Genomic DNA, 26,928 nt, shown 5'->3' with positions numbered 1-26,928 from the left:
ACCTCAGCGCTCTCTGCCATGCAGTGCACTCAGTAGCAGCCTGCAGCCAGCACAAATAGGGCAGCTTGAAGAGGGAAAAAAAATGCATTTTCAGGTATTAAAACCTAACTTGTAATGTTCTTATCCCACTGGAAAACGGTTCCCTGGAGCCCTTTGTTAAACATTAACACAGAGTAATGTCTTAGAGGTGTTCCTCTTACAGACAATTCATTCTCCCCTTTTCCTTGTCCTCCCCACACCCATTTTTTTCTAAACTGTCAGGTTTATCGGGGTGTTTCTGCCTCTGGATTTTTCTTTTCTGGATTTTCAAATCAGCAACGGCCAAGGGGGGGGGGGGGGGGGGGGGGGTTGGAGGGGGGGGGAGGGAACTGGCAGGGAGCATATGGAAAGTGGGGGGATAATTCGGATAACTATACTGGCAGAGATGCCAAGGGAAGAGGCTATGAAACGTTTGGGTGAGACACACGGGGAGAACAAAACACCTTTCTCCAGAGAAGGCTGTCAGTCCTCCTAATCGACCAGCCCAGCGCCCCAGCGGCTCAGACCACCTCATGGCTTACTTAGTGACGAGTCTTCCACACAGGCAAAAGACAGCAAAGAGTTGCTTTCTCCTGTCCACCGCTCTGTTACCGAGCCCGAAGGGCGAGGCGCAGCTCTGCTGTCATTACCGCGGCCGGCTTCGGTTCGAGCCGCCTCAGCAGCGTACTCCCTCCCCTCTGCTGCAACCCCTGTGCCGGTTTCGTCCTTCTCCGTGTTTCCGCCCCTCCGCTGGTCGGTGGCGGGGGCCTCGTCTGCTCCCTCTCTGCTCTTGCCGCTAAATGTGGGGTATAACGGCCCTTCCTCAACCTCTGCGTTCTGCCCATGGCGGCTGCGGGGCTGTGAGGAGCCGAGGGGCCCGGGCTGGTCCCAGTGCTTCAATCAGCTGTGGGACACACCAAGCCTCTCGGCCAGGCCGGCGGCGCACTGGAAGCGCCAGCTAGCAAAGGACTAAAATGCCGGCGAGCAGAGGGGCTAGGGGAAGAAACACAGAGCTACAAACAGCAGTCCGAGCGCAGGGGCAGCGAGGCAGGCGGGCAAGGAGCTGCTGCAGGCGCCAGGGCAGGCAAACCCCTGCGGCCCCTGGACAGGTTGGTGGTGGAGCAGGTGCACGTGCCCTGGGGGAACTGCGGCTTGTGGGAAGGACCCCGCCATGGGGCAAGGAGGAGCATGAGGAGGGAACGAGCGGCTGGATGACCTCAACTGCCATTGCCCCTGAGGGGCCACGGCCTGACCTCAGCCCAGATTACTCCTCCCCGCTGGGCTGCTCATGGGGAGGAGGCGGAGTTGGGAGTGAAGATGAGCCTAGGAAAACACGAGGGCGGTGGGAAGGTGGTGGTTTATGTTTTGGTTGTGTTTCTTGCTACTCAAGTTTAACTGGCAATAAATCAAAGTAATTTCCCCGAGGAAATCTTTTTTGCCCACGATGTTAACTGGTAAGTAATCTCCCTGGCTTTAACTCAACACGAGTAGTTTTCTCCCCACGTTCTGTTGGGTGGGAAAGCACCGCTATGGGCCTCCTGCAGCCAGTTAAGGTCAGCCCACCATTGCTGCTTAGGTGCCTGCCTCAGAGAGCATCGCATCACAAAGAATGATAATCACGAAAGAGCTCAGTGCGCTATAATACAAAGTTAAACACAAAATTGATCACTCACGAAGATGCAGTTGGCAAGTAGCAGGGAGTAACCCTGAGTGATGTCCCCGCTCAAGGGGAGATCACCACCACTTAGTAAGCTGCTCAGCAGGGAGTGCTCAAAGAAAGCTCACTTGGGCTGTCATATTTATGGAATAAAGTGAGCCAGCCGGCTCTCAGCCAAATTCCGTGCAATGGGAAAGATATGCATGGCACTCCTTGTACTCACAACCTCCCCTGTTCCTTGACAAAGGAGTCTCAGAAGAACCACCTGCTTTCATTTGTACGAATCACATGGTCAGTGTTCAGTTTGCAAGCTCGTAGGCACCAATGCTCACCATGTCATCCTGTTCCTGTGTGGGTTTTCAGAGAACAGATTGGAGTGAGAGAAGTTCTTGGCCTGGCGGTGTGCGAGCCCTTCCTGCCTTTGGGACCTGCATCACACTAACACTGGTCTGGTCAAAGAGTTGGGTCCAGCCATCACACCCCTGAACCTCTGTGCTAGGGGATCCACATGCAACAGCTTTTTGTCCTCTCTTAATCACTACACAACAGAAATTAATTGAGGCCACATCTTTGTTCATTTATGGCACTTTAGACTCCGTTCCCTTTTCCCTACCCCATACTCACCCTTCTGGGACTTGAAACAACACTGAAAGGAGTGCTCTTGGATCTTGACTTAAACACTGCTGAAGTCTCTCTTCCTACCTGGGAGCAGCTTGGCTCACAGAGAAACTGCATGGGCAGTGCATGGCAGCAGGAGGACACAGGATTTCTTAGGGCCAGCTGTGGCATTTGGAGGGAAGCTGGAAGCTGTGTGCTGTGGGGCAGCTGGTAATGGTGACTGCAGCAGAGACTGCCAGGCTGCATTGATCAGCACTGTCAGGGTTTAGGCAGTGTGGGCTGTTGATGGGCCAGGCAGACGCTGTGCCCTTCAAGCCAGCTCAGAAATGGACAAAACCAGCCCAGAGCAGTACAGAGGCAGGAGAAAATGATGGAAACTGAAGGAGACACATGGAACATGTTGGGGACACAGCTGGAGATACACACTTGGGAGACGGGACTTGATACCAGAGGAAGGATGCCCCCCCCCCCCCCCCCCCCAGGCAACTGCAGCCCATGGGCAACTCATGCCAGAGCAGGGACACTGGTGAGGAACTGCAGATGACCAGCACTGGGGCAGGGGCACACCTGAGGAAATATCAACCCTGTTCTAGATGAACAACACAGGATCGAAAAAAATACAACATAGTCCTTCAAAATACCTCAGGTTGAGTTTGGGGAAGTAAGGCAAGCAGTGCACTTAAGAGGAGACTGAACTTTTCCCTCTTTACACTGTTCTCCTCATCTCTCTTGGATCTTCCCTTGCTCCTGCAGCTTCACTCATTTGTTCATCCTGTTCCCAAATTCACTCATTTGTTCGTATCCTGTCTCTTCTTTGTACCCCTAGTCCTCTCAGCTATTTTCATCCTCCCTTGCCAGCTATTCTGGACTAAACTTCCTTAACAAAGTTTTACCCTTAAGCCCAGTAGGTGCAAACCATTTCCTTCCACTGATGAGTAACCACTCCACTTTTCCCTGTGGTCCTAATGCTCCCGCACTCCTTCCACTGCACAATCTCTTCCCCATCCCTGCTAGCTCCAGAGTCCCCTGCCCTGTCATGCATGCATGCTGTGAAGGCAAAACAAGTGTAAATTTTTGATTTCCACACTGTCAAGGCAGAGAACAGAACTCAGGTAAAACAGCTGGTCTTTCCCCATCATAGATACTTTTCCCAATCATAGATACTACTGAATGCACACCTTCTCTCACTGGAAATTGTCATCACAATTACATGCCCCATAGCAGCTTCACAGTCTGTGTAAATACTGTAAAAGCTTATTTCCTGGAGTCCATCCATGTCCTCATACTCATTTTTGATAAACTTTCTTTTACCCCAACTCCATTTGCAATAAAACAGCTTTCCCACCTTGCCCTGGATTCCTCTTATGCCTGTCTCCTTGCCTTGGTGCACCTCCCATGTGTCACTCTCCAGACCTCTGTGTTCAACTTGTACTCAACAGCAGCAAGAACTGCCACTGAATAGCTGCCAGTATTACATGCCACCAAGTGAGAATGTGTGGACTCTGGAAGCAAGAGTGTTTCAGATCTGCTCCTACTCAGGCAGCTTAAGTAGCAATCATCTTCACCATTTGCCTCTGCCACGAAAACTGTGCTGCTATTCTGCAATACAGAATGTCAGCCAAGAGGCATACATTAGTTAGGAACCACTATTTGAAATCAATTTCTTATTTAAAATTGCTTTACTGGTTATTTACATATTGGCATTTGTAATTAAACAGTTTTCTTTCAGTAGAAAGAAGAAAAGTATTTTAAAAAATAAGGAAGAGTAGTTGGAAAGGAAGAGTAGTTATTCATGGTTAGAAAGAAATGGTTTGGACCTATTGAGCTTAGGAGTAAAATGTTATGGGAAGTTTAGTCCATACGTCCCATAATAATTACTTTCTTGAGCTATGCTTAGCCCATCTGATGAGACATGCAGAGTCAGTGATTAACTGGTGTTAAGTCAGGAAATGCTGAAGCAAAACCTCCCTAATTCACCATAGCCCCAAGGAATTCCTCTGCTTTCTGAACTGGCTTGACAAGGACTGTCAAGAATGCATACAATTTTCTTTGGCACTACCCTTAACTGGATTAAATGCTAAAGAGGTCAAATGATTCCATCACAAACCTGGCTGCACCAGTTGGTAATTCCCATAAGGGGAGCCTGTGAGAGTCTCAAAATAGTTACCATTTTTCTTTGCAGCCATTTGGGAGCAGAGGAGATTCATTGCAGCCAATATGGCAATGTTTTCCTTAAATGTATTTAGAGGCTGCCAGTGATAAATTCTTTTTATTAACAAGGCTGCTTTTTGTTCCTTGTCTCCTCACAGTGTGGTACTTTTAACTTCTTGGGTTTCCTGCATTCCATATATCTTTGTTTTCTATGTTAACCTGAGCACCAGTACAGTAATTTTGTCATAATACTGTTACTCCACAAATAAATAAATTGCATGGACTAAGGATCCCATACTTCTTCAACCAGAAGCTTCTATTGTTTGCTGATACTGATAGACTGAATTCTGTCTGTCATCTGCAAACTGCTGTGTAAGCAAGATGATTAACCCTGTGTCTACATCAGAGAGAAGCTTAGTGCAGTTAAGAACTTGGTGATGTTCCAGAGGGCTTAGTTTAGACTAGTGGCATTCTAGTGCCAAAGACAAAATGACCATTAAATGGTGGTGTCTGTCAGTTGCACACTAGGAGCTCATAATCTCTTAGATAAATTTCATCCAAAAAGAATACAGGTCAGCCCACTCCAAGACTGTCCTGGGGGTTGAAGCATGCTAAACAGAGACAACTAGGAGGATCTCTTCAAAAGCACATTCCTAATCAAACACAAATGTGAATGTAAACAGTACATTATAAATGTACACAGTAAGTACAGATCTGCTAAGGAAAAATACAGTTTGAAAGCCAAGGCATTCATTTGTTACCATTAAAATTTGAGGTTTCTTTAGTCCTTTCCTCCCTGCAGCTCTGGAACCATTCTCAGACTTATACTTCATGGCACTGTTCTGAATTATTGTCCTCTTAGCAATTTACAAACACAGAAGTGGAGAGAGACAGATTAAATGACTTGCCCAAGATCACAGTGCAAATCATAAGCAAAACAGAATATAAAACTTTTCCAGCTTCCTCGTGTGTTTTTGCCACAAATTTATACCACACTTTTCATTTTGTTATACAGAAAAACAAAAAGGATTTAGGACTGAATCTATATGTTAGATTATTATTAGCAATACATCCTTACTAACAACTCATCCAGTAGGAAATTAATTTAGTGACAATATGAAAATATACCTCTCATTTATTTTGCTGAATATTTACTTTGTGAATTATTTTAGCCTTACTTTCCAGTTGGGAAGAAAACCACAGGACTCACAAAAATGTGCTTTATCTTTAATTACATCTTAAAACAAATACCAAAATTCTAGTGAATCACTCTGTAAAATATACTGCAAGTTGTTCTCCACATCAATCATCCAGATTTTTCTGTAACCACTTGGCAACTTTGATTAGCAGTTTTCTCCTTTCCATATTTTCAATTTTTGTCAGCTCCAGTAGTAGAGTAGTAGCCGCTCTCTCATCCTCTTCCAGTGTAGCATTATAAAAAACCTGCAACTGAAGAAATACACACATGAGCTTGGTTCCTGTAACTTCACATGCAGCAAGCAACTGTGTACCTGACAGGTGAGTTAGACAGAAGTGCACAGAAAAGGGAGAGACTAAAGAGGGAATGGGGTGAGCTTACTGATTTGCAGATCCTTTCAAATGCAGCCAACTTAACTAGGGATGGCAACACACAGTGTCTAGGACTAGTTGGATAACAGAATCCTCTTGTGCTGCCTTTTCTACAATCACAGAACAAGAAATCTTTCCTATCAGTCTAATGAGCAGACAAGAGGCCTGAAGAATAGCAAATAAACATAGGGAGGGGAGTGGGAAACCAACAATAAGAGAAATTATATTGACGTCAGCACAATAACCAGCAACCTGATATGCCAGCAGCCCAACTTATGGTACATGATCATGGCAAAGGTGATCTCTATAGCAGATTTTAAAGAGGAAAATAAGACAGCTTTTGATAATATTTATTGGGTCTGAGTTCTAGATCTGAAGGTTAATATAAAGGCTGGCATTGGGCTATTGCTTTTGCCATCCCAGGGAGTTAACTTGTCTCTAAAGAAGAAAAAAAACCAACTTACAGTTCATGAATGTTGAAGAGCTATTTCTTTGACTTTGGGAGCTAACTCTCAGAATTGCTGTCATTAGCATCCCTTCTCAGTTACTTGCTGTATGCACGCATCACAACAGCAAAAAAAAGAAAGCAAAACTTTTTCTTGCAATGACAGATACTAGCTATACGGGGCTGGCACAGAAACATGGATCACATGCTGACAGCACAAAAGTTGAGTTGTTGAGGAAAGAAAATAATATTTTGGGAAAAAATCTGAGAAGACTTGGAGTGGAGGCAAAAGAGCAAGAAAAGAGTATGAGATGAATGGTGGTGATTTGTCACAGGCAGTAATGTGGATTATTGCAGGGAACAAAATAAGACAGCCTAGAGCCACCTCACACAGATTTCCACTCTTCAGCCGGTTTCCCAAAGCCCATTCCCTTTTTCCAGATGTACAGCAAACCAATTAGAAAATACTATTCATGGGCTTATCTGGGCTGCCACATAGTGAAAAGGAAAGAACTGTATCACATGTGTAGGCCACCACTTCAGCACACAGGCAGGCAACACTCTTACACTGTAGCCACGCAGAGCAGGACAATGTCTATCACTTTACAAAAGCTGACCTTCATGCCATGCTTAACAACCAGCTGCACACACAGACTGCAGGGCTGTGGGTGCATGTTCACATGCTTATTTCTCAAATGAGGAAGTACAATTTTTCTCGATGTCTCGACACAGCAACATTGTACAATATATTATTTCTTTAAAAAACAAGAAATTTAAAAACCTGTACTTACAAATTGGCAATAAAGTTAAAACTAACTCCTCTGATTTACCTCTTGGATCTGTACATCTGTATTGACAAATCTTCCCATGACTTTTAATACATCATGTAATAATTCCTTCCCGTACCTGTAACATTTAGATGAAGGTCCTTCAAACAGCATGTTAGCAAACATAACAAATTTTATCTCAGTTGAAAATATTCTCACTATTTAGTTATTATTTACCATGCTGGAAATATCAACTAAGCTAAGTTTGCAACTGTGTGCTCTTTTTTCCCCTTTTAAAGAAATAAACACTCAATTTAGACATTAAAGCAGGATGAAACACACTAATTACACTTCATCTTTATTTCACAGGAAGATCTGGTATTCCTACTTCAGTGAAGTGAATTCTTTGCTTAAAATCAATAGTCTTTGTGAGCCCATACAGCCAAACTGAGCTAGAAAGGCTAACCAGTATGATTTTAACAACTTGGCATTTCTGTTGGTATCTTGAAGATAATGTATAAATTACCACCTACACTATTCTTTTAGTTTGAAAATAATGGGTCAGTTTCCCAGCAAATTTCTGATCAGTATAGAACACAGAAAAACTCTGTAAGGGAACAAACTGGTGTGACAGAAATCTGCTACATCATGCCTTTTCTAGTGTTAGCAATAAAGATACACATTTGAATGCTCCTAGATTCTTGGTTACACTACCACTAAAAAACTGCTGATGGACTGCTCTGCCACTGAAGACAGCAAGAATGTACTCTCAGAGCCCAGCTGCTTTTCACCATTGCCAAGGAGTGAGGGAGTTTTTGAACAGATATGAAAATACTGTTTTGCTTGAGACAAGTAGCCCAAGATCACCTGCAGTTTACCTGCATTAGTTCAGGGAGGCTGGAGATGGGTTAGGACTTAAGTCAGTGAATATTAACTGTAGCTGGTCTTTGTAGTGCTTGCAAACCTGTAAGCTCCGATCCCCCATACTTTCTTTGGAGAAGAGATTACAATCTTACCCCAGCATTTTACACACATGCTTGTGAAATGCTAGTGGATAAACCCATTTCTAAAGTCAGATTTTCCAGGAAATTTAACATTTAAAAGGCCTAAAACAGTCATGGACAGGCTGTTTTTTAAAGTACTGTGTCTTCTCTGACATTAAGCCCTTATCAGAGTTGAATTCTCTGAAAACCCTCCTCTGCATACTTAAGGAATTGCATCAACTATTACAAGAAAAACCATCTCTGGAACAAAAATCTGCACGTGGATTTTACAGCTGAAACATAGAGATGGAGGAAGAAGTCGAAGAGCCACAGAAATAGTCAGCCCAGAGCTGGTTGCTTACCATACCTTTCATTTAAAAGTGGCCAATTTTCTGTAACAAATTCCCAGGCTATACGGTGCCCAATATCCTTAGTCACTGCATATAAGATGATGACTGAAGTGTAATTGGCAGAAAATAGTGTATCACTGAGTCCATATTGCAAGTATCTGTTAGAAAAGAAGGTAATAATTGTACCTATCACTTGTTGTTTAACAGTGATGATCTGGAAATACTCAGTTCAGGAAAATTCCTGCTTCAGCAAATACCATGATGTGGAAGGTTACACCAAAGTTGGTGTCAGCCTGAAATGTGTACTCAGCTTGGGTTTTGTCCTTACATCAGTGAAATCTCCTGTTCTTACCCACTGACTCTTCACTTAGCAGTAAAATTAGGGTCTGTCAGGATCTATGTTCTTATCTGTGTTACATATAGACAACCCCTCCACCAGACAACTCTGTGTTCTATATACACAAAGATATACTTTGATCAAGGTCACCTGTGAAGTAACCATGACTCTTTGGCACAGCTCATGGCAGACAGCAGGATATCTTTATCTTCCTTTGTGGAGTCAGTACGGTTATACATTTCCCATGCAAAATTCCATTCTTTATCACTTCCCACTGCAACACCATAGCAGCAGACCGGTCTTCTAATTAAAAAGGGAATTCTGCAAAGCAAAATGTATTTAAGAGGTACTGTATTGCTGTAAAGTCAAAACCAACAATTAACCCATTAACTGAAAAAAAAAATACAACTAAAAGTTGCACAAGGAAGGAGATATAAAATAGCAATCTAAACAAAGCCAGGAAATTTTATTGCTGTATAAATTATTTAAATGTTTTAAAAGCATGCAGTTTAAAGGCAAACCAAAAATGTTTTTTAGAACAGTTGGAACAAGCTATTTTGTGTATGTACAGTGTCAATGCCACTTTTCACAGTCTAAGAAGTGGATCACATCATTAGAGCGTATGGCTGCGCATAGCATCACCTCAGACAAGCCTTTTCAAAGCTTCTCCAGTGAGTGCATCCAGAAGGAAGAGCAATGTGCAGCACAAACAGAAACAGAAAGGACATTTCTCCAAGCAACAGGCAGCCTCCTGTTTCTCCCACACCAAAGGAGAGTCCTCAACATGCCCATTTTCATAACAGAATCTAAATGTGAACATTATCAGTGTAACACTCTATGTGCAAAGGCTTGAACGGAAGATTTCTCTTGTGGCAATGATGTATCTCTGATATTAAGACATTGTCAGTGCTTTCCAGTGATAGCAATGTATTCTACTGTGCAGGTGTCTGAAAACAGTTTAAATTAATGACTTTTTTGACTAATTCTCTGTAGGAGAATGAGGCCCATTGCTACAAATGAAACATTTAACTTCCCGATGGCATGCTGTTAATCTGGTTAGCGTTACTTAAGCCCAAGACTGTAAGCAAGAGGTGTAAAAACTATCTTCCATTAGGTCAGAAGAGAGACTTGGAAAAAAAGGTAAGTTTCTGGTCACAAAAGCTATTCTTCAGGCCCCAAACTGGAAGCAGCACATTCAAATGTAAACGGAATTTGAGAAAAATTCCTTTGAATTTCAGTAGACTATGCTAGAGAAAATGGGAACGATACCAGCAGAAAAAGTATTATTCAGAGAGAAGTCTATAGGACAGCAGTCTTCAAAGCAAAGGTAGAGACATGTACGTTATAAACTCTGGAAACTTAACTACCGGAAAGGAGGGAGAGAATCAGGTGTTTTGCATGGCAGACATTACTTGTTAAGAACTGAAAATGCAAAATGCAGGGATTTTGATTGTCATTTTGTGGGTGAAGAATTTCACTGGCATAATAACTGAAAACGTGGGCAGTTTTTGTGTTTACTGGAAAAAAATCAGTTTGGATTCATTTACCTGGATATGTGCTGGATCATAAGGCATTTGTCACCAAGAATGATGGTTACCAATATTGAGAGATTATGTCAAGGTAAAGAATAGTCCCATGAGAAATCCTTTTATGAGAGATCTTATTTGAGTAAAAGGTCTAGTAATTTGTTCAATAATCATTTCGTAATGCTGCAGAAAGAGGCCACGGTAGGGTAATACAGGGTAAAGCTGTTTTGGCTAAGATACAGCTATTTATTTTGCTACTGCAGCTGTTCCAATTGTTTCATGAAAATACTGGTTGCTGAGTGTGAAGCTCTTGTGAGTGAAGAGCATACAGGCTCTCTGTACCATCTGGCTGCAGCTCTGATGTTCAGCATTCAAGGCAGGCTGTACAGGAACCTTAATATGGGGCAATGGTCTACTGGCTGGTAACATCTGTGGTGGTTTATCTTGTATAGATCACAGAGGAAGTCCACTGTGGACCAGAGGGACTTTGGAGCTTCAGGTTATATTAGATGAGGGGTGGGGATTATTAATCTTGATATTTTCACTGGGAGTCGTGTGGTTTGATATTACTGGCTTGTCAGGATTCTCTTATTTCTGGATCTTGGGGAAGATACAAAGAGATGCTGGGAAGAAAGGCAGATTATTTTACATAATTTTCCTACAGCTAATGCAGAAGTGACATGGTGATTTCTTAAGTTTTGAGGAAAATGGCAGCATACAGTTACCTTTAGTAAATAACTAAATTGTACAGCAACATTCTCCCTCCCTCAACAGACTTCTTTCAAAAGAAGACAAGCCAGAAACAGCACCACAGAGAATACATTAATCTGGCTTCACTTCACGCCTATAAGCAAAAAAGAGTAAAACTGAAAAACTGGCTGGGAATCACGGCTCTTGGCTTGATATTTCTGAGGAACAGATAAAAATGCACCATATCAAGTCCAGTTAAGTTCTACCAGGAACTATTTGGAAATGTTCAGCTGAAAGTTGGTCACCTTATCTTAAAGGGAAAAGCATTGTATGTGTGCAGTTCTAATGTCCTCAACATAAGGACATAGAATTGTTTAGGACATGGAATTGTTGGAGCAAGTCCAGAGGAGGGCCACAAGGATGATCAGGGGACTGGAGCACCTCCCATATGAAGACAGGCTGAGGAAGTTGGGGCTGTTCAGCCTGGAGGAGAGAAGGCTGCGTGGAGACCTCATAGCAGCCTTCCAGTATGTGAAGGGGGGCTATAGGGATGCTGGAAAGGGACTCTCCATTAGGAACTGTAGCAACAGGACAAGAGGTAATGGGTTCAAACTAAACAGGAGAAGTTCAGATTGAATATAAAGAAGTTCTTCACTGTGAGGGGTGATGAGGCACTGGAATGGGTTGCCAGGGAAGTTGTGAATGCTCCGTCCCTGGCAGTGTTCAAGGCCAGGTTGGACAGAGCCTTGGGTACATGGTTTAGTGTGAGGTGTCCCTGCCCACGGCAGGGGGTTGGAACTAGACGATCTTAAGGTCCTTTCCAAGCCAAACCGTTCTGTGATTTTACAGTTATATCCTTCCACAGACATGAGAATCCTGCTGGGTTCCACATGTGGCAGAACAGCTATAGTGTACTGTTACGAATATTCCTCTCAGAAAGGAGAATGTAAGAGCATCTATTCATAAAGTTTACTGTGCCCTATTCCTTTTCTATCCAGCATATGAAAAGTTTCCTCTTTAAGTGAACAGGAACTATGATCTGTCATTTGAAACATAAGAAGTGTCCTATCTCCTATGTTTTCTTCCTTTAAAACATGGTCTTTTTTTTACACTTAATAAAATTCATAGCTGCATTTTCTTCCTCACTTACAGCTATGTGAAGTGTAAGGCTGTAAAGTCCCTTTGAACTTATCTCAGTGCCAGAAGGACAGTGATATTAATCTTCTCCATGTAATTTAAAACCAGCTCAGCTGATACATTTCACAGACTTTTCAGCTCTTCAAATCAGATAAGGTATGTAGTATTCCTCCAGGAAAAAAAACATTTCAAATATTATTTATAGGGGAAGATCGGTGTCTGTTTTGAGAACAGCCTGAGAATTCAGGATAGCATTGTTGCTTTTAGTATTGGATAGTAAGAATATTCTCTCTGGAACATAACAGCATGTCTTTAAGCTATTTGAACTTTTCAGCTTAACCGCAAAGTAAACTCTGGTTTTTTTTATGAGGATGATCACTATGAAGCTATTTAAAAACCCTCAAACATAAATGTACAAGTTCATTCTACTTAGCCAACTACATACATCAACAGATATACAAGTAACAACTAAATATTTATTACAACAAATAAAAGTAATAATAAACTGTATATTCACTTACCAGTGCCAATACAATTTGACTATTGCATAGAAAAACATCAAAAGAAAGGGGGAGGAAAAGAGAATAAGAATTTCAATACATCATAATTTTTCTTTAACAATGTAGTGCTCATACAGAAAGTCTGCTCCTGGTAGAGCTCAGCCTCTATCCTCACAGACCAGAAACCTGACCACCAGGCTCCGGTATCAGCGTAAGAACTGACAGCTGTTCCCAGCACCTCTTTATGTGAACAGAAAACATGCAAGGCAATTTGATGGGCTCACCATGGATAGATGCCTGTATCATACACGCATCATTTCACTCAGTATTTCTAAAAGAAGCTTAGAAACTGAGTTGTTATATGGTACACCTAAGGCTATACTGCAGCAAAGGGACTGGGCAATACATGATAGTGGACATAATCTGATCACCTATTTATGTGGCTAAACAGATTTTGGTCTTCATGGCAAAAAAAGCTGTATCCTCCAGCCTGTAAAGTCTATGAAAAAGCAATAATAGTAAAATCATCATAAAGTTTAGATCTGGGGAAGAGGAGGAGGCTGGGGGGCACAGCTAGGCATAAATTCTGTCCTTCTGTCAAGGAAGAAAAGCAGTGTACAGGAGCATTTCTCTTTCTGCTTCCCCTGTGTAAGAGCCCTTTAACTTCCCACCTCACTTACACGTGCACACCTCTTAAGAGCACATCATCATTCTTACTTGTACTCAGGGTTGTCCATCCACTTAGCGTACAGTTCAGATGACAGGTTCAAACAGTCTTGGAGACCCAGCCAGCACGCTGTTGCAAAAAGCTTTTCCAAATACACTCTTGAAGGGAAGCCAAAAATATCAAGAATAAAAGATACGTATTCTACATTTGGAGTACCTGAACTGTGCTTGACCAGCACAGATTCACAGAATCACAGAATCAATCATTAGGGTTGGAAGGGACCTTTGGAGATCATCTAATCTAACCCTCCTGACAAGCAGGGCCATTTACAGCAGGTTACACAGGAATGTGTCTTAAGTGTGTTTTGGATATCTCCAGAGAAGGAGACTCCACAACTCCCCTGGGCAGCCTGTTCCAGTGCTCTGCCACCCTCAGTGTAAATAAATTCTTCCTCATGTTGAGGTTTCAGCCATTAACCCAGAAGAACCTCTACTAGAAACAGTTGAGGTTTAATGAAAAATAAGAATTCATAAACAAATAAATAAACTACTAATAATAATAGTTGCAACATCAACATTCATGGACATAAATGAGATTATGAATGTCCTATATTTTTTTTGTTTGTTCGTTTGTTTCTGTGGTTTATATCCCTATTGGGAGTTTTAAGAAACTAATTGCACCTAGTCCAAATCACTCTTACATTCAAGACTGTGGCTGCAGTGGCCTTGCAAAATGAAGCATATTAAAGTTCTAGTGATTGATCCATAAATCACATCTAAAATTCATTGCTGTCAGGTTTTCGCCAACTAGCAGCAGCCTGTTGAGCCTATTCTCTTATCAACAAAAGCTACTACCACTTAGATCATTAAACTATCATCTCTTATGCTCACTAAATAGAGCATCGTAAGTAACACATTCCTACAGGACAATAAAAATAAAAATTCAGTTACATTCAAATCAGTTTGACCATTTTTCCTGTATTGAAATTTAGAGGCAAACTACAGTGTATCAGATCCATTCACATCAGAAAAAATTTTTGAGAAAAGAATACTTACTGAGCAAAATAGTCATCTTCCAAAGCGTCAACATTTTCACGAATAAAACCTGCATAATAATGGTATATTGGCAACATTCTCTTTAAAAGGTATTTCTTTTAAAAGAAGGGAAAGAAAAATTACTTTAATTTATATGCAAGTTTTTATTTTACTGTATTTTTCCTTATTTTCTCAGATTTATCTTAAATATTTACCACTATTAATTTCTTAACAAAACACCACATTAAAATACACTATATAAATTGGGTCTAAAATTCAATACACCTGCACATCCGTTCAAACTGGGAAGTTACCATTTCACATCACTAGGACCTTTAAACTTGTTATGAAAGAAAACAAATGCTCATTCTCAGGCAAAAAAAAACCCAAAACAAAAAAAAACAACAAAAAACAACAGAAAAAGAACATGTCAATACTTTAGAAAATACTTCTCACATATTTTAAACATGCCTTTACTTTAGAATTTAAGAGAACTACTACTGTGGGGTTGTACTTTAAACAGAAGTGAAATCTTCAAGTAGAAGTGAAGGAAATAAGTAAGACAGTATCATCTCAGGTAGCTCAAATATGTGAAGGAATTCTCTCATTTAGTATCCAAACCCAATCCTTTTTTTCTCTCTATGAAGACAAACTGGACGGCAGTACAAACCACACAGCACATACATACTACATGCCCTTTATACATAACGGTGTTACTCCTGTTACTTACCACCGACTATCTATTACTGACTGATAACTGTATTTTCCAGATCCCCAGTTTTTCAAAAACCCAGGATCAAGGTTAATAAAAAGAATTTTATATATCTCTGCTTTATAATAAAAATTGCTTGAAGTTCAATGATATTTTTATCATTAAATAATATATACAAATAAGTACCTCCTTCTATTAAAAAAAAGAAAAAAAGACAAATCATGCAAAGGGAGCAACAAGAACTATCACCCATCATAGTCATCATTACTTTCTTGAGAATTTAAAAAGCATTCATTTTAGTCAATTTATTTAAAAGGCCCAGTATCTTTGCTAACTAACAAAAAAGTCGATACCTTTAAAAGTGGATATACTTCATAGTTTTTCAGAGTACTTTCCCAATTCTCAGGTACTAGGTTTAACAAAACCATATTCCATATGAAGAGTTCATCTTCTCTGGCAAGGTACTTTGTTAGTTCAAGTGCTGTTTCAATCTGAATATATCCAAACCTATTTGAAAATGAAAAACCTCATACTTGAGTATATTTAACCACTTTAATCACCTACCCTGAATGTCTGTTTATTTATGAAACTGACAAACATCAGAAAACTGCATGGAAAGTAACCTAGAAGAAATGTTGGAAAAATAGAGCTAACTCTCAAGTTTATTACAGTGCCACTCTCAAAGTAATAGGACAATCATGGCAGTAAGCATGGCAGCATGCAAACTATTTTGCTTGTGCCTTCAGGACAGAGCATAAGCACATTTACAGCACAAGCACATTTACAGCACTCATCAGTCTAACTAGAACAAAATGAAGTAAAAGAGCACTGGTATGAGTTTTAATACATTTACATTTTTATGGTTTAAACAATGTATTTTCATTACAGGTTCTTTCGTAGAATATAAATTACCGTAAAAAAACAATTTCATCACATGCACATTATTTGTGGAATGAACAACTTCAGCATGGCATTTCTGTGCCTCAGTATGGAATAAGCACAGAATTATTTTTTTCCCAATTAAATTCCAATTCAAGCCCTCTCTTCCAGGACAGAAACATTCCTAGTGCATTTACACAGAAGCACAGTTCTATACTTTACAGTTACATTCCTTATTAAATACTAATTTTGAGCTTTCTTAAGAGAAAGGGCATTTGTATGAGAGAAGAAATGGGAATTTTTACTTTCTCATCCTAGGGCTACCTCCAGAGGCTCTGAGGTGGTGCAGTATGCTTTGGCCACCTCCTCCCTTAGCTTGCACATCATAGGTGTCTGATGCCTTTGTGACCTCTGGCACATTTAAGGCACAGACATATGTTGCTTCTTCAGCTCCCTACAGTACTGCTGACCTCTCTAGCACCATGACATGAGCAGCAGATTCATCCATCAGCTGGGGAAATTGAAACATTATTAACAGTGATACAGGACATCATAGCTGAGATAGCTGAGAATAAATTATGAGAAATTCAGAATTTCATTCAGAATCTTTCTTCTGTTACAACAAATAGAGGTTAATCCTTAAAAAACTCATGACAGTGCCATTACTTAAAATATTTTCTAAGAGTTGGAACAAAACTTAGAAGAAATTTTGAAAGAAATAGCTCAGCACTGACAGAAGAATGGATTAAATGCTTAACTCTCCCAGTGTTTTGTCAAAACAGCTGTTGTTCTTATGAGGCACATCTGGGCAGGGATGAACAAAGCAGAAGTAGCAATGTTGAATATAATCACATAGTTCAATCATTTTCTATGACATACTCGAAACATACTTACTGTGTCAATGCAAAAACATCATCTATCAGCTGGAACCTGCTGACAGCAGGAATAGCCTGCAGAGAGTATTTATGGTGGTGTTAACAGATCTAAAACATGTCATTAAGAGTTTTAAAAAGCTTTACTATGTTTCAGAAGGATATTTTTTCTAAGCCAAAATCTTCTACAAAAAGTCGTAAAATGGATCCTGCACTTTAAGTGAAATTACATATGTGCTTTTAGGAATGTTTGTATATATAAATATATAGCTACATAATATAAATATACAACTACAGTACATTAAGCATGGAATTTCAAGACCCCTCTTACTTGCATGCTGAAATTAAAATTAAAATATGGAAATGCTACATTTCCTAAAAACATCCTAGTTCTATCATTTTGATACATTTTTAACTTCTGATGCTTCAATTCAGAGCGCCTCCTCTAATTAGTCTACAGCAAAGTGTCTGGCACTATCATGAATTAAATGACTGAGGCAGAGCTATGGCCAAACCCCTGCCTACAATTTGTGCTCTTGTTAGGACTGCTGGTCCCTCCTCATCTCCTCCCTGCTTCCATGCCCCTACAGCTTGACCACTGCTCGAGAGATCCTTCCCACTGACTGGTGCCAACCAAGTCAGCACACACCTAATTTCCTACTGCCTTAGATCTGCTGTGGAAGAAAATAGTCTAGAAGAAAGAAAAACAGTGTGCCGTAAAAAGGTTTAACCACATCCCATGTTCATATCACTGTCGTTTCCTGACCTTCCTGAAAGCTTATTCTCACTGTTCTTAACAAAACCAATGGGTTGACCTTACTACTGGAACCTCTGGCTCACTCCTGGGTGAGGCAACATTAAAAACCATCCAACCCCATATACAGCCACAGGTATAGGCTGTTCTGTACCACTTTCACCTTCAGCCCAAACTGTGGCAAGTCAGAGGTATCTATAGTGTCTATAGAGGACTGAAAGAGCACAAGTAGAACTGATTAGGACTTCTGAGAAAAATCTAAAAAAAAGAAAGAAAAACTAAAAAAAAAAAAAAAATACCCAAAACAAAAGCAACAAAAACAAACAAACAAAAACCAACACAAAAAACAACCAAAACCACACAAGTCAGATGACTTTTTTCCTGAAATTACACTGGCAGAAATACTGTGATTTGTGGAAATGTGGAAATAAAAAACTTTTTTGCAGCTTTCCTTCTCCGTGGTTACCTAACAGCACATAAAGCTCAATCACACATGCATACCAGTAACTAACCCTTGAGCCAAATTTAAGATACTGAAAGAACCATTAGGTGTTAAGACAACTTTGAAGACAGAATGCCATCTCATGTTGTTATTTTTCATGCATATGTGAAATTACTTGGGCCTGTTCCTCTCCCACTATGAAAGGCTTCCAGTGACTTCAGTGGTGCAACAGTGGATCATTTCTTCTTATTTGATAACAAGTTTCTCACTATTCCAGGTTTTCATCAGTGTGGTTACTAGTAAGAACTGCAAGAAGAAACACATGGAAAGAGTCTGTTTATAAGCCTGAGAAGAGAAATATGATCTTACCTTTGGATCATTTTCAAGCAAGCGTGCTAATCTTTTTAAGTTTAACTGATCGTAGTTTACTCTGTAGTATCCATTTAAATTTACATTCAGCAGGACCCAGTCATGTTCTGATTCTGATACTTGCATTTCAGGAAACACTTCTGTAAAGTGACATAAAGTGTTTCATTTTATTTTCTGTGCACTGCTAAATTCTCTTCACAAGTTAAATGAGATGGAAAAGTGGCACATGACAGATAGTAGCTTAACCATTTAAAACCAGCTAGACTATAGCACTAGCAGTACTTCCTCTATAATAGCATACTGGTTCAAAGCTGTGCTAATCATCAAGAGCACTTTCAGATACAGCTAAGACAGCAAAACTATGCTCCTCCACTACCAAGGCTGAGTGAAATATGTTCTACCATATCAAAACCGTCCTTCTAATGTGCCTTTTATTGCTGCATGGATGTCTCAGGGACAGTGACCAGCACTATTACATGAGCAGAAGTGACAAATATAGACATTGCCTGAGGAGCCCTCAACCAGCAGGACAGGCTTTTAACACTGTACAGTGCAGCACTGAATGAACATGCTTGGCACTGCTTGGAGCTTTGAGTTTAGTATGTTTAGAAGTATGATTCATTAGCTCCTGCAGAGCTATTTACAGCAACAAAACACATGCAAAATCACTTTTGAAATGTTTCCTCTTTATGTATTATTATGCCACTGCAGCAATTATTCCTAAATTCAAGTTAACACTTTGTTTATTGTTGAATTGAAAATTCCTCATTTTCATTTTCCAAAAGTACTGTGATGAACACCTCTTAAAAACATAACACTTCTCCACCAGAAGAGAACTCACAGGAGTTCTCAAAATAGTAACTGAATTTAAAATTACCCTTAACATTTCCATGTTTGTAAAGAAACATCTGGTTTATTTATTCATCAAAAAGTCAAAAATAAAATTCTTTTTTAAACTAAAAACATAAATGAAAGTTCCTTGACTGAATAGTGTCTGATAAGTTTGCTACATGGCTTTCAAATACAACTGAAATGTGTTTTATCTCCTTATTCGATTCAAATGCATCCTATGTAGAGAAGAGTTAGCTGTGTTTTTATTAGTTTGGTTTTAGCATGCATAAACAAATACATTACTTACTGCTGCGTTTATCTAACCACATTAAGGGCTGTGATGATCCATTTCTCATCCAAGAAATAGGAATAATCCATGTGTTACTTAAATAAAAAAAAATATATATATAATTAATTCTTAAGCTTATGCTAAACTAGACTGCAAATGGGTTCCTCCTTACAAGAATCTCCATCTACCTTCTCTCCTCTGACACACAAAACCTCATCAGATGGTGGTACCTACGCTGAATCAGTACCTAGGATCACCAGAGAGTTTAAGCATCTAGAATACTGCCCGTATTTGAACACCACTGTATCTCTGTGATATGGCTTTCCTTCTTCAGGCAATAATTTTATTCTCCTCAGTTACAGCACTTCATCCTATTTCTGGAGAATATAAAGCTGCTTTTCAGAAGGGTGTCCACTAAAAAAAGCCCCCAGCCAGCAATACAATTGTAATTCTGACAGCTGTAATTTCCTTTCTGAGGAAATGTAAAACTCCTGGGGAAAACAGAGGAAAGCATCTAAACCTGAAAAATTCTGCAATACATAAAATCATACAAGCATAGAATTATAGAATGGTTTGGGTTGGAAGAGACCTTAAAGATCATCTAGTTCCAACCCCCAGCCATGGACACGTCATGGATTTTCTTATATTCACTTCATTCAATTCATGGTATCGCCTCTTGCTAACTCAGTAAGGATTTAACATCTGTAACTTGGGACTCCTTATTTGAGCTGACCACAAGCACTGAATGGACTCCAAATCCTGGAGCCTGGGAGCAAAGTATGGTTCTTGTTAAGATTTCTTCTGGCTGTTTGTATGACCAGCAATAGCAGCCAGGGGAAAACTACTTCGGGTTTTGCTCTCCTTTATACTTTTTACCTGTGTGAGAACTCATCTCGTGGGCCCTGTCCATTCATCCCAACACTCATGACAACTGCTGAATTTCATGAAAGTTCAGACTTTAGCCCTAAGTTTCCAAAATGGGCAGCTCCTTCTATCACCATTTTTAGACATCTGAATAAGCAGCACAGCTTCCAAACGGACCAGGCAACACTCACTGACAGGAACTTCAGAGCTGTGTGTCAAGTACCAGACACTTTCCTAGAAAGTGCTTAAATGAAACCTCTTTATCTTTGCCAAGCTGAAGAGACTAGGAATACGTGCGCTGCAAAGAAGCTACAGCATGGTTCATCCAGGTCCCCAGTCTGCACAACCAGGGGAGGAGGAAAGAAGAAAACACCAGGCAAAACTCCTGCTCTGCAACCTATTCCTGCCCTGTGTCTGTCCTTACAAAACCATTATGTGGCTGGAAATGTCACTACTCCAGAGGAAAGCAACCTTTTAGCAAAGCAAGCGGCTTGCAGAACTACTGCAACCTCCAGTCTCAAACAGATTTTACTTCGTTGCTTGTGACAAGAAAAAAACCATAAAGTTAAAAAATCAGACAGTCAAAACATAATGTCCTAACTGAAGAGTCTCCTGCAAAAAATAGGGTATAAGCATGCAATAAAAACACAAACTAAACATACTTGTAAGAATCAGTGCTGTTTTCATGCTTTTTATTAAGAAATTGTTCCTGACTGATTGTGCCAGTGGTTAGATTTAATGTTAAAACTGGAAACCCATTTTGGCATGTCCAGGAATCCATTATTTGTTTTACAGATGCTGGCAACTGAACTTCATTCTGTGCATCTACGACCTGCAAGAGAAACAAGAATTATAAACAGTTACGATAAAAAGGTAGTTACTGATACTGCTTCAGCAACACTCTAGGGGTTGTTCTAAAATATTAGAGAAAATACAATTGCTTAGCCGTTTACTGGCCTTCAATTCATGAAAAAAAAAAAAAAACAGTGTAACAAAGTCCAAATGACATTATTGACATTATAACAAAGACAGAGTAAGCCTTTTTAAGAATTATGAAATACTGAGATGATATTTCTCATTCTTATTGCTAACCTGCATTCTGACTGCTAACCTTTCTCAGTGTTAGTATGTTTACACACCTCTATGGCTATGACAGACCTGATTTGTTGATTTCATTCAAATAAAACTGCCATAACAGAAATTTTTAAGTGACTACCTAATGAACAAAATTAATAGTAAAGGCAAACTGAAAAATCTACTAAGCTGTAGCCCCAACTAGTGTGAATCGGTACAGGCTCTGTTAGTTTAAAAGATGTGACAGCCTTGCATACCTGAAATTGTGGCACCCTAGTTCTTAACCTGAGAATGAGTCTGCGACACAATGGAAGCCTTCTTTAGAGGACCAGGAAACTGGGATTTTAATAAATAAACCTATCCTTTGCACCTGTTCTCCTATTCAGATTTCTGCCAAAACCAGCAAAGGGTGAAAATATTGAACTGCTGCCCTGGGTATAGACTTTGCTGGATCTGTGACTTATCAGCATCTTAATCATCAAGCCCAGAGCATCACACACTCTGATCTGGCAATGCTTAGACCCCAGAAGAATAGGCTATGCAATTTCATGTAGGCTTACGCAATCTCCATGAAACCCAAAACTCCACCTGGCCCTGAATTCCCATCTCATCTCTCTACTCCTGTACTTAGCTTCACTGGTCTCAGGTGCAGTAAAGCAGCCAAATAAACACTTTTGAAGACATTAGCCAAAAGAGACAGCAAAGCAAGTGTTATGCAACAGACTGAACTAGGGATACCCAAAATCCAGTGCAGTCTTCTACAAACAGTATATGGCCTAAATTTGGACTTTGCCAAATACCAGAGCAAGAATACTAGAGAAAAAATGAGTACCATCTGTATGTGGGTCCAGAGATCATCTTGGTTAGCATTTGAGAAAGAAAATTCTTTCAGATACAACTGTATGGAAACAAACAGAAATATCAGAATTCACAAGGGTTCAGTGAAGAACATCAACAAGACATACAGGTATTTGTGCAGTTGTAATTTTTCAGGCTTATAAATCAAAATGAGGACATTAGCTTTTCTAACTTACAGTCAGTGCTCTGATAAACAACTTCTCAGTCAGAAAACCAGAAAGCATCCAGGTAATAGAAGCCCCCTGGAGTACAAACAAAAAGATACAAGAAAACATGAGTTATTATTGTGATTATTTTTGCAATATTTTTTCAAAGTATATTCCAGAGAAATTACTCAGGCTACTCCTATGGTTCATATTTCATTTATTTTCACCATTTATTTCACAGACAAACACATCTGCAACATCCAATAAATTTTTGTGTGAAGCAGAAACAATTTTGAATGCCAGAACAACCTACAAAAAGCACTGTAATTCAAAGTTTGTTTCTAACCTACTTAGTTTAGAATATACAAGAAATGGGAAGAATTTTCTATCTTTTGACCTTGCTGTAGGTGATGCTGTCAAACAGAGATATTAAGGAAAATGATCCTTTGATCTTTTCTTCCGTCTCTGACAGTGATCGAACTCCTCTTTCATTGTCTTCCCTTAAGACAGGTTGTACAACATGATCATAAAAGATTTTATCCTGCAAAAAAAAAAAAAAGACAAATCCAAGAGAGCTGAACAGAACACAGTATCACAGTATGCTAGAGATTGGAAGGGACCTCAAAAGATCATCTAGTCCAATCCCCCTGCCGGAGCAGGAACACCTAGATAATGTTACACAGGAATGTGTCCAGGCGGGTTTTGAATGTCTCCAGGGAAGGAGACTCCACAACCTCCCTGGGCAGCCTGTTCCAGTGTTCCGTCACCCTCACTGAGAAGAAGTTTCTTCTCAAGTTTAAGTGGAACCTCTTGTGTTCCAGTTTGTACCCATTACCCCTTGTCCTATCATTGTTTGCCACTGAGTAGAGCCTGGCTCCATCCTCGTGACACTCCCCCTTTATATATTTATAGACACTTATAAGGTCACCCCTCAGTCTCCTCTTCTCCAAACTATAGAGACCCAGCTCCCTCAGTCTTTCCTCATAAGGGAGATGCTCCACTCCCTTCGTTGCCCTGCGCTGGACTCTCTCCAGCAGGTCCCTGTCCTTCTTGAACTGAGGGGCCCAGAACTGGACACAATATTCCAGATGCGGTCTCACCAGGGCAGAGTAGAGGGGAAGGAGGACCTCTCTCAACCTACTAACCACCCCCTTCTAATACACCCCAGGATGCCATTGGCCTTCTTGGCCACAAGGGCACAGTGTTGGCTCATGGTCATCCTGTCGTCCACTAGGACCCCCAGGTCCCTCTCCCCTACACTGCTCTCTAACAGGTCGTTCCCCAACCTATACTGGAACCTGGGGTTGTTCCTGCCCAGATGCAGGACTCTACCCTTTCCCTTGTTATATTTCATCAAGTTATTCCCTGCCCAACTCTCCAGCCTGTCCAGGTCTCGCTGGATGGCAGCACAGCCTTCTGGCGTGTCAGCCACTCCTCCCAGCTTAGTGTCATCAGCAAACTTGCTGATAGTACACTCAATTCCCTCATCTAAATCGTTGATGAATAAATTAAATAATACCGGTCCCAGTACTGACCCTTGAGGCACTCCACTAGTTACAGGCCTCCAACTAGACTCTGCCCCATAGACTACAACTCTCTGGCTTCTCTCCTTCAGCCAGTTCGCAGTCCACCTCACTACCTGATCATCCAGACCACACTTCCTCAATTTAGCTGTGAGGATGCTGTGGGAGACTGTGTCAAATGCTTTGCTGAAGTCAAGGTAGACCACATCCACCGCTCTGCCATCATCCATCCACCGTGTTATTTCCTCATAAAAGGCTAAGAGATTGGTCAAACATGATTTCCCCCTGGTGAAGCCATGTTGACTGCCCCTCATAACCCTCTTATCCTTGATATGCCTTAAGATGGCACCAAGGATAAGGTGTTCCATCACTTTCCCAGGGATGGAGGTGAGGCTGACCGGTCTATAGTTACCCGGGTCCTCCTTCTTGCCCTTTTTGAAGACTGGAGTGACATTTGCTTTCCTCCAGTCCTCAGGCACCTCTCCTGTTTCCCAAGACTTGGTAAAGATGATGGAGAGTGGTCTAGCAATGACTTCCGCCACTTCCCTCAGCACCCGCGGGTGCATCCCATCTGGACCCATGGATTTATGGATGTCCAGATTGCTCAACTGGTCTCTAACCCATTCCTCATCGACTAAGCAAACCGCTCCGTTGACCTGACTTCATCTAAGGTCTCAGGGGTACAGGGCTCTTCAGGACTGCCTGCAGCAGAGTAGACAGAGACAAAGAAGGCATTCAGTAACTCTGCCATCTCTGTATCTTCTGTCACCAGGGCACCCATCCCATTCATCAGTGGGCCTACATTGCCTCTGGTGTTAGTTTTATCTGCCATGTATTTGAAAAAGCTCTTTTTGCGGTCCTTGACCCTTCTCGCCAGGTTTAATTCTAAGGAGGCCTTAGTCATCCTAGCTGCCTTCCTACATCCTCTAGCAGAAGCCTTATATTCCTCCCAAGTGGCCAGCCCTTCATTCCATGACCTGTGAACTCTCCTCTTTCACTTGAGCATACCCAGCAATTCCCTATTTAGCCACGCAGGTCTCCTGGCCCTCTTCCTTGACTTCCTACGTGTCGGGATGCTCTGATCTTGAGCTCGGAAAAAGCACTCCTTGAATGCCAACCAACTATCTTGGGCCCCTTTACCTTCAAGCAGCCTTGCCCATGGGACTTCCCCTAGCAATTGCTTGAAAAGGCCAAAGTTTGCCCTGCTGAAGTCCAGGGTTGCAATTCTACTTGCTACTCTACTAGTCCTACCACACAAGATCCTGAACTCCACCATCTCGTGGTCACTGCAACCAAGGCAGCCCTCAACCCTTACTGCTTCAACCAGATCCTCCTTGTTAGTGAGGATGAGATCCAGCAGCGCTCCTCTCCTGGTCGGCTCATCCACCATTTGCAGGAGGAAGTTATCATCCATACACTGGAGGAACCTCCTGGACTGTGGCTGGGTTGCCGAGTGGTCCTTCCAGCAAACATCAGGGAAGTTAAAATCCCCCACGACGACCACGGCCTGTGACTGTGAGGCCGCTCTCAGCTGCCTGTAGAAGGCCTCGTCAACTTCCTCACCCTGATCTGGTGGTCTGTAACAGACACCCACAACAGCATCGCCCCTGCCAGCCTGCCCCTTAATTCTCACCCACAGACTCTCAACTCGCTCGTCATCTGTCCCTGGACAGAACTCGGTGCATTGTAGTTGCTCCCGCACATAAAGAGCAACCCCACCACCCCTCCTGGCTGGCCTGTCTTTCCTGAAAAGGACATAGCCCTCCATGACTATATTCCAGTCATGTGAGCTGTCCCACCACGTCTCTGTAATTGCCACCAGATCATAGTCTCCTGACTTAACACAGGTTTCTAACTCCTCCTGCTTATTTCCCATGCTGCGCGCATTGGTGTACAGACATTCCAGGGAGCGAGCTGAGCACACCGATTTCACCCTAGGATTATAGGAGGCCTCCCAGTCTTCATCAATTCTGGAGCGCTGCCCCACTGGGGCAAGCCCAGCTACAACCCCATCCCCCTTTGAATCTAGTTTAAAGCTCTCCCAATGAGCCCTGCTAATTCGTGCCCCAGCATCCTTTTGCCTCTGTGAGATAAACCTTTCCCACTTGTCATTGTCCAGACTGGTGCCCTATAAAACCAGCCGTTATCAAAGAATCCAAAGCCCTGCCTGTAGCACCAGTCTCGAAGCCAATCGTTTATGGACTGAATCTTCCCATTCCGTCCCACATCATCAGTGGAAGATGGAAGGAGTGAGGAGAAGATCACTTGAGCCCCAGACTCTTTCACCATCCGCCCCAAGGCCCTGTAGTCTTTCTTCATCCCCCTCAGACTGCGGGAAGCAGCTTCCTCCCCACCTGTCTGGAAGACCAGCAGCGGGTAGTAGTCTGTCAGGTGCACCAGGCTGGGGAGCGCCCTCGTGATATCCCTGATCCAGGCTCCAGGCAGACTACGCACTTCCCTATGATGAGGGTCAACTCTGCATATCGGGCCCTCTGTTCCTCTCAGAAGGGAATCGCCTACTACAATGACCCTTCTTTCTTTCTTAACAGAGGCAGTCTTGAGGTGCAAAGTCGACCGCCTTTTCCTATGTGGCCTTGTGGGGCTGGCCTTGCCCCACATCCTCACCTACCTCTCCTTCAAGATCCAGGGCCTCGAACCTATTACGGAGGGACACCTGGGGAAGCAGGGCAGGAAGGGGGGAGGGTTTCCCACGACGCCGAACTGGAACTCGCTTCCAACCCTCGTCGTCTTTTTGGTCCCCTACCTCTGCGCAACAGCTACAGGGCAGGGGCTGTCTCGGGCCATCCCCCTCTGTCTGAGAGGGCAGCGGGTCCTTCCCCTTTTGGGGGGTATCTCCCTGGAACCG

General features: G+C 41.8%; 1 protein-coding gene across 1 annotated transcript in view; it reads right to left on the bottom strand.

The window, feature by feature from the left end:
• Positions 1-5,650: 5,650 nt before the first annotated feature.
• Positions 5,651-26,928, bottom strand: part of LVRN (laeverin) — a 39,029-nt gene continuing 17,751 nt past the window's right edge. Inside the window, exons 7-20 of the mRNA XM_057430830.1 lie at positions 22,937-23,080; positions 22,570-22,635; positions 22,368-22,433; positions 21,124-21,293; positions 19,616-19,692; positions 18,478-18,617; positions 16,935-16,990; positions 15,515-15,668; positions 14,471-14,565; positions 13,466-13,573; positions 9,046-9,216; positions 8,576-8,716; positions 7,289-7,364; positions 5,651-5,893 (exon numbers count right to left, since the gene is read on the bottom strand). Coding sequence (XP_057286813.1) covers positions 5,747-5,893; positions 7,289-7,364; positions 8,576-8,716; positions 9,046-9,216; positions 13,466-13,573; positions 14,471-14,565; positions 15,515-15,668; positions 16,935-16,990; positions 18,478-18,617; positions 19,616-19,692; positions 21,124-21,293; positions 22,368-22,433; positions 22,570-22,635; positions 22,937-23,080 — 1,611 coding nt within the window. The 3' untranslated portion in view covers positions 5,651-5,746. The remainder of the gene's footprint in view (positions 5,894-7,288; positions 7,365-8,575; positions 8,717-9,045; positions 9,217-13,465; positions 13,574-14,470; positions 14,566-15,514; positions 15,669-16,934; positions 16,991-18,477; positions 18,618-19,615; positions 19,693-21,123; positions 21,294-22,367; positions 22,434-22,569; positions 22,636-22,936; positions 23,081-26,928) is intronic.

This window comes from Pezoporus wallicus, unplaced genomic scaffold (assembly GCF_028554395.1).
Source record: "Pezoporus wallicus isolate ANWC-B61680 ecotype Strahan unplaced genomic scaffold, APGP_CSIRO_Pwel_v1 contig_7000, whole genome shotgun sequence".
Lineage (NCBI taxonomy): Eukaryota > Metazoa > Chordata > Aves > Psittaciformes > Psittacidae > Pezoporus > Pezoporus wallicus.
The sequence above is the reverse complement of the archived record's forward strand: the minus strand, read 5'-3'. Positions and strand labels throughout refer to the sequence as shown.